Source organism: Schistocerca cancellata, chromosome 2 (genome assembly GCF_023864275.1).
Source record: "Schistocerca cancellata isolate TAMUIC-IGC-003103 chromosome 2, iqSchCanc2.1, whole genome shotgun sequence".
NCBI classification, from domain to species: domain Eukaryota; kingdom Metazoa; phylum Arthropoda; class Insecta; order Orthoptera; family Acrididae; genus Schistocerca; species Schistocerca cancellata.
In genome coordinates this window covers 210,445,445-210,454,221 of record NC_064627.1, presented here as the reverse complement: position 1 = coordinate 210,454,221, position 8,777 = coordinate 210,445,445, and the positions used below count along the sequence as shown (strand labels likewise).

General features: G+C 43.2%; 1 protein-coding gene across 1 annotated transcript in view; it reads left to right on the top strand.

Moving 5' to 3' along the window:
- Nucleotides 1-2,036: 2,036 nt before the first annotated feature.
- Nucleotides 2,037-8,777, top strand: part of LOC126152538 (gustatory receptor 68a-like) — a 54,631-nt gene continuing 47,890 nt past the window's right edge. Inside the window, exon 1 of the mRNA XM_049916013.1 lies at nucleotides 2,037-2,241. Coding sequence (XP_049771970.1) covers nucleotides 2,037-2,241 — 205 coding nt within the window. The remainder of the gene's footprint in view (nucleotides 2,242-8,777) is intronic.

The following is an 8,777-nucleotide window of genomic DNA, read 5'->3' as shown; positions in this document are numbered from 1 at the left end:
CCCTCGTCTTTTTACCCACTTGATCCTCTGCTGCCTTCACTACTTCATCCCTCAAAGCTACCCATTCTTCTTCTACCGTACTTCTTCTCCAATTCCTGTCAAATGTTCCCTTATGTTCTCCCTGAAACTCTGTACAACCTCTGATTTAGTCAGTTTATCCAGGTCCCATCTACTGAAATTCCCACCTTTTTGCAGTTTCTTCAGTTTACAGTTCATAACCAATAGATTGTGGTTAGAGTTCACATCTGCCCCTGGAAATGTCTTATAATTTAAAACCTGGTTCCTAAATCTCTGTCGAATAGTGCCTAAAGAAGCAAATAAGTATGAGCTGCACCGTTGATAACATATTTGAGTATCCGCCAGTTTGCGTGTCGTACCGTACAACACGAATCATAGGCGACGTTTTCGGCCTTCCAGAATGAAACTAATGTGAATCAGTACATGCGTTCAGTCATGGCGTTTTCGCATCATCAACAATCAACCGCGTCGCGACGGTTATGCGCACGCTCGTACAAGTGAGAAATGTGAAATGTAAATTAACTTTATGAACAGTGTTATATTATTAAAAGTGTTAAGAAGGACTAATATCAGTTCCGTGTGTACGTGACCAGCGTAAAAACTTTAGTTCGACCATTCAACTTCCGCACGAACAATAATCATCGTGTCGATTACTCGTACGCTCGTCCAAGTGGTAATTATGGACAGATAATCATCAGCATTGCCTGTGTATCGATCACCAAAGGTTCCGCCAGAGTAGGACTGTGAAAAACGTGTGACGGCGTGAAGTACAATAGTGACAGGCATTAACATGGTCAAGAATACTGGACAATAATAAGGGAATGATAATTATGACCTCTCATCAAATTAACAAAAATGTTAATTGCCACCAACACTTACAACTTCGTGAGTAATCAGTGCAACCTGCGATTTTCTTATCGTCTCAAAATATAATTGTACATACCAGACGTGGAAAAGTGTTGTTTTTAGTGTTGAGTGGCTTGCCTAAATCCACTTACAAATTTCTGTTTATAATTCCAGGCAAGGCAGCAGCAGTGTGAAGCAGAAATAATAGCACCGCCGTGGGTGTACCAGGTACACGGCGTGGACAAGGCGCATGGTCAAAGCTAGAACAGTTTAAAGACCCGAAGCAGTTGTACCACAGATGTGTTACATGGTGACGTGTTTACATGACCTGCATATCTCCAATAAGAAGTGCTGTATAATTATTTACTAGTGTCAACTACATGTGTATAAACAATGAGTGTTAATTTGGATGTTGAGTGACATCACGCGAGCTGTAGGATGTGTACAGCAAACAACTTGTGATACTCTGTATACACTCATCTGATTCAAGGCAGTGCAAAGAACTTACATTTTGAGGTAACCATAGACCCTTGTGTTATGCTCATGACGACGCCAGTGGCAACTGTGTGCAAAAGTGAATAACCATTCGGCAGCCTTTTCTGTATGTGACGCGAGCAGTGCCAAGGAACGATGCGGTAAACATTACCACGCTTTGCAGAGTGAGTGCAGTGCTTATAGTGACATGGCGTCAACTAAGTCAGCGCTACAGAAGAGCCATCACTACAGGGGCAGAAGACAATGCAAAGTAAGTCGCCCATCACAATGTTGCCGCACGCAACTGAAGCAAGGAGAGCAATTAACTGGCAGTGCAAATTGCATTGTATAATTATGTAATTACAAACAGTGATAGTTAAAATTCTTTTGTGTCACTAATTTACGGTACGTTACTTACTTTGCCGATCATACAGTACAGAAAATGTCATTGTCAGACCCTGCTTACTTAGTAGGCTAATTTTTTTAACAACTGTTAATACAACTGCAGAACTGAATTTACCTTAGCTTATATTTCTTTTTTTTTCTTCTATGATGTGATCTTGAAAGTTATGTGTGCTTCTGACCACGAATTGCAGCATTGAAGGCATACAGAGTTGTAGTTTGGTTATGGTTTCTGTGCTATGAGTGTTATTGGGATTTGTTTATTTCTTGCTTGGGTGACTCATTTGTGGTTCAATATGGCAAATAATGAGGTTGGTGCAACTACAGTAGACAGGGAACTAAAAGCAGACTCCTTTGATGGAAGTAATCAGGTGGAGACCAAAACAGAAACAAGTAGTAGTGAAGTGTTGAAGGATTCCGGTATAGGGGACAGTAGTTTATCAACAGAGATGGGAAGTCCGAAAGTGCTCTCATCATCAAACATGGAGACGCCAAAACAAGGTCAGTGTAAACTTAGGTGGGACCTGTCCATCGTTAACACGCTCAAAACATTGTTGCATGATAACAAGCAATTAAATTAATGCATTATGTACCAGAAAGGAGATATTAGGCGATCAGTAGACAATCAGAAAATACTATTGCAAGACAACAAACAATTAAAGGAAGTTATTAAGCGATCAGTAAAGGAGGTAAACGAAAGACTCAGTAAAAACATCTACTACATTAGTGTGGCTCTAAAGAAGCCGGCTGAGTCAAGTTATGAAAGGACAGATAAGCTTACCATTCGGTTTGAGGAGAATGTTGCAGGCAATACTAAACGTTTTGAAAAGGTAGTATCAAATGTCAAAGAAGTGAAGGAAGACCTTACTAAAAAGTTTGAGGTTTACGACGAGCATTTCAAACAATTGGATAGGGAAGTGAAGCACTGTAAACACAGGATAGCAGCTGTTGTGCTAAACCAGGAATCTTATACACGGCGAGTAAAAGAGGTGTACAGTGAGGTCGCCAAGACTAAAGAACAGGTTGGTCAGCAGGTGAAGAGCTAAGTGAAATCATTATTATATAATGAAAGCACTGTGGAAGGTAGCTTAATTGGTATAGAAACTGATGCGGTCTTTCTTGGTATAGGGAATTTTAAAAACTTCGAACCAAATGGAAAATGGCATCCGAGAGATTTTCTAGATGAATTTAAGGTCGCCTAAAGTGAATTACGGGGTGAGCAGAGGAAGGTATACTTCCTTGCGGCAAGATTGAAAGATGAAGCTGGCACCTGGGGTGTGGGAATACAACATTAAGTAAAACCTTTGCTGGTTTTAAAAAGGAAATTTAACTAAAATTGTGAGGGAAGCGAAATGAAGTTCATAAGAGTCTATACGGAGCTAGAAGGTTTGAGAGAGGGCATAACCAGACCTTAGAGAAATTTTTCAAAATTATTATGAGAGGAACTTGCATCTAGATGAACCAATGACGACAGAAGCAATAGTGTCCCTTATCATAAGTAAACCACGAAATGGAGTTCACTAGATTCAAATGGCTCTAAGCACTATGGGACTTAACATCTGACGTCAGCCGTCCCCTAGACATAGAACTACTTAAACCTAACTAACGTGAGGACATCACACACATCCATGCCCGAGGCAGGATTCGAACCTGCAACCGTAGCAGCAGTGTGGTTCTGGACTGAACTGCCTAGAACCGCTCGGCCACTGCAAAGTCGCTGGAAATCCATAGAGATAACATAGAGGTGATGAAGTCAGCCGTACGACAATTAGACACGTTGTATGAGTCATGAGGAACAGGACTAGGAGATGATGATAGAAGAGTATCAAGGAACAACGAACCCAGTACAGATATCCATGCAAATCATAACAACAGACATAGTGGATGACATTGGAGTAACAATAATGGCAGGACGGATGGCAGTGGTTTCCATGGTCATGTGGTCGCAGAGGACACTGGAGCAGCTATGGATATCAGAACTCAGGGCATGATGCATCAGATGACGAGGTGCGAAACTCAAACCAAAGCTTGTACAGGCAGCATAGGGAACGAACACTGGAAAACTAGAGGAGGTTCCTGATGCAGCCTGGTCAGGAACAGAGGATTAAGGGCCGATAATTATGTCTATATGTAAGACGATTAACGTGACAGAGATTGTGGAATACTTATTGAAAGAAGTTGGTGAAGGTCATTAGGAAGCTATACAGTCTACCATTGAAGCAGAAATCTTTGGTACTCGTATCGATATTTCAGTGGATTCAGGTAGCCAGGTCAATGTAGTATTCCAGAAATTCAACATGAAGTGGTTCAAACAAGGAGAGAGGATACCCCATTTTCCTGTATATGGAATATGTATCACTGGTGCCATGGGTGCAAAGAGTAAAGTTATTAAGGAACAGATCTTATTCACAATGAAGCTTGGTGACGGAGATAATGATGTGCTGGCACTAAACGTACCTGATTTGGTGTTTCTCATAATTTTAGGGGTCGACAGGTTAAGCGAAGAAAAAGATTGATTAAACTTTGGAAAAGGATGTGTGGAGGTGCCGAAAGAAGGAATGGAAGCTGTTATTGCCTTTAAAGAGAGGATCAATGTCAAGGAGGTAGTTGGAATGACTAAGATATGCTTTGATATCGATCTGCAACTAGTATCACAAGGCACTGTGGCAGGAGATTCCGGAGCTCTGACCAAGAAGCAGTGGAGTTGGGAAGCCAAGGCCACCACAGAAGACAGAGAACCTGTTGCTGAGCAGAAACTCCATTCACTAGAATATCAAGACTGTGAGAGCATGGAAGAATTGGTCAGGGTCCTTGGGTCCTGCGAAGGTACAAGCAGGTTTCTCAAGTGAACCTGGTATAATCAAGTCAGGTGAGTGGAAATTACAGGTGAAGAAGTATGGGCCATTTTATGTATGGCCTTAGGTTATACTCAATCGAACTGTGAAGCAGTGGAAGCAGAGCTTCAGAGAGTATTGTGGATGAGAATAACAGATAGGTCAGTAGAGGGACAAGGTTCGTGCCAGGCCAAATTTATTCAAGATGGTGGCGATGACGTCATCCAAGATGGCGGCATGTAGACTTGGCAACATCACATGACGTCATCCAAGATGGCGGATTTTGGCAGGAGAATAGACCAATTGTGCTATGTCCACTAACCTAACCTAAAGAAAAAATGGCGGGAAGTTTGAATTTTGGCGGGAAAATAGGCCAATTGTGCTACATCTACTAACCTAAGGCTCCAGAAGCAAAAATTGCGGCAAGTTTTACTCCAACATGATAATGCATGCAAAGACCGTACTTATCTTTACTATTACTATTGATTATCATTTATTAACATTCATTATCATTCATTGTCATTTATTATAATTCATTATCATTTATTATCATTTATTATTATTATTTATTGTTATTGACCTGTCTTCACTAGAAAATTCCCTCCAAATTCATATTCCAACACGATAATGGCTACAAAACATAACTTTTGTTTATTATTATTCATTATTATTCATTATCATTTATTAAAATTCATTATAATTCATTGTCATTTATTATCATTAATTATCATTTATTATCATTCATTATCATTTATTATTATAGGCCTACCTCCACTAGAAAATTGACCCAAATTGAAATTCCAACACGATATTCTCTCGAAAACTGTACTTCTATGTATTATTATCATTTATTATTTATTCAAGATCTCCGATTTTCTCGGTGAGAAAGCCATTCTCCTTACATCCATAACAAAATTCTATCACATGTTCTAATCCCAACATCATAATTGACCACATGTACGAGCTTTCTCCGTCACATATCTTTTTTTTCACTGGTAGCCTATCGTAATCGCGTCAAATAATAAACTGCACTTATAGTAACGTGATTCATGTCCTTTGATTCTGCAGGGGGGAAGGGACTGAAGACTTTATTTCAAGCAGTACGGTAATCACTTGTTCTCCTACACAGTCAGCACACACATCTTCGATATCGCATTGCAGTCACCACTACGTCCGCACTCCAAACTGAATAAGTTCAAATCCTCGCCACCCCCTGGCCAGCACGTGGAGACACTGCCTACGCCTGTCACAAGAGGCGGCCGGCCAATAGTTCGGGGGGTGAGCCCAGCGATTGCTCCCACGTCATAAACATGTTTTTGCTAGACACGCTGGAACTTGTCGAGTTTCACGTCACAGCGGCCCCTTGCCCGCTCACCACGTGTATTCGTCGCCTCCGCACGTTTCCCACCAAAATTGTCTGCCTCGCAGCTGAATCACACAACGGTCAGCCGTTTCCCTGCAACACTTTCAGCACCACGTTCAAACCTGTCGATGCTGACTGCTCACCATCCACCATGTGTCCCTGCGCGAGCGGGAACGCAGTGCTACACTTTTGGCGGCAAAGTTTGCACGACAGTGGAATCCGCCATGACTATATAACAGCACGTTTGGACCGCACTAGAACGCCAACTAATTGACTAACTCTCGCGCGCGCGTAATAACTGTATAATTGCTGCGCCACCGCCCCATTTACGTCACACACCCTCCATACGACGGACATACCCTTCTGTTAATACCTGGCAAATGACAGACATTGCGGTCATGCAGCTGAGTCCCAACTGACTTCTCCAACTCACACAGCGAAACTCCAGAGCACAGGTGACGTACGTGCGGCCGGCTGAGCCCGCTCCATCGACAGCTCCCTGGCTGGCTGACATCAAGCGACCAACGGTGCACGCACAGCCATCACGGCCAGCGCGCCAGGTAGGCGGCGGCGAGCGGCGCCTCAGGCTCCCGCCACAAGCGGTCAGCTGTGCTTGTCTCAGAGTCCGACTACGTAAACATCTTTCGGCGACCACGAGCAGTTAGCATGGACACGATGGAACCTGTCGACTGTGTGCCAGACAAAGGATACATTTGGCGCCAGAGTTTGACCGACAGTGGAATCCACCATGACCGTATAACAGCGCGTTTGCTTGTCGCGAGAACGCTCGCTAATTCACTCTCACCACCCCGCTATATTAAATAATTGAATTTACAATTTCATATACGTATGCAAACGCGTTCAACGCCCTAATTTCAACTACTTTTCGAGGAACAGACCTCCACATCCTCCTCCTACGAACCAGCGCCAAGTTTGACATCTGCCAATAAAAAAAGCTCACTTGCGCTTCTGCCACCAACCTAAGAAAATTGTTTCAAACCAAGCCACAAGCACTCAACCTCTTCCTACACGTTTCTGGTAAGTGGACTCACCCTGCACTAGGTCCATGGATGGAGGAACGAATTTACTTTATTTAGGAATGGAGTATATGTATCACACCGACATGCCCCACATCATACAGACATGCAAAACACTCCTACATAACTCATTTATAATGTTCTAGACACACGCTTCCTAATTGTAAACAATTAAAAATAACTCATAGCACAGCCTACAGACATGCGAACTGCTCGTAAACAATGCAATACATTTACCTCCAAATAGCCAAACAACTGCTAATTTTCGGAAATAATTTCAGTGCATAGTCTGATGGAAGGAGGAATTAGTTTACTATATTTATTTGCGAGATATATTTTTGAAACTTTTACTTCTCATGGGATTCGATATGTAACGCTCACATAAGGCAGTTTCTGAACTCCAGTAGTGCACTACACTTGGCAACACAACCACACCCATCAAGATATTCATTCCAATCCAGAACTGTAACTCATCTACAAATAAATTTGTCCAGTTATTTCTCTACTCACTCACATTCTGACCAGATTGCCGTTATTGCACAAAAACAGCTGAGGCTGCGCTGTGCTGCTCGGGAAGTAAGGAAGGGCTGCACTCTATTTATTTGGAGCCCTTTTATTTAGTCGTGGGGTATATTTGTCACAAAACACCCACACTGATCCCAGTGTGGTCATCTGACACAGGCCACAAACACGTAAACAACTCCTAATTTCACCACACAATAGCAAACAGCTCTTAAATAATGCAGTACACAATATCAGCAGACGAGCTCTGTACTCTCAAAATCTCCAAATAAAGCACCGCACAATGCACAGACATGCTCGCAAAATAGTGCAACAGACGCGCCCAAACACCACCAACTGCCAAACCGACCAAATGTTCTGCTCAGCCTCCCCCAAACATGATCTCAACACAGTCACATTTGAATCTATCAACGGAGAAATTGATATCGCCTATGCGCCTTAGATTACGCTCCAAGGCAGGCCGCGCACGCGTGCGATCGGCGGGGAAGGGGATTCCAGAGTCTCCATCCAAGATCAGCTTCCGAGCGCTCGTGACAGCTGAGACATGTGAATGTGGCATTGTTCTTCTCATGTACACCGCCGGCGGCTCAGGTCTGGACCTGCCTTCACGTCTATTCTCATAATAGCTCATAGCTTGTTGACACACTCGATTAACGCGCCCGGGATAACCTTTACTACTCGCATGCAACCGAGATGGTGACGGAAAGCCAATCACTCTGATCTGCACTGCTGGCATGTGTAATCATTGTGAACACTCTATTTATTTTTTTCGAATAACTTATTTAACCATACAGTGCATCTATCACGCTATCACAAAGCACCAATCCCAGATGTGCCCTGGGACATGTGGCGCAGCCCACACACACACACCCAATCATAATTTCAGTAGACACTATAGCAAACTGCTACTAAATAATACATCACACAGATGTGTAGATACGCTCAGTACTCGTAAACTATCCTAATAACGTGTAGCAGAGCCTGCAGATCCGCTCGCAAAATAACTCAGCACAAGTGTGCAGGTACCCCCACTCTGCACCATGCCCACAGGATCGTGAAGTCAAACATCCGTCTGATTTCAGATCTCGCACATCCCCTGCAAGGCTTCCGCAAGCGTGAGTAGGAGCGGTAAACGCGCTCGTCAGCGGTCGAAGCACACACATACGTCCGTCGAGGACCATGATCCCGAGCTGCGACCACCGAACGCGGGTGAAAGACAACGTTATATCAACGTAGCATTATTCCAAAGCGCAGTCTCCATACGCTAGACACATCATAGCA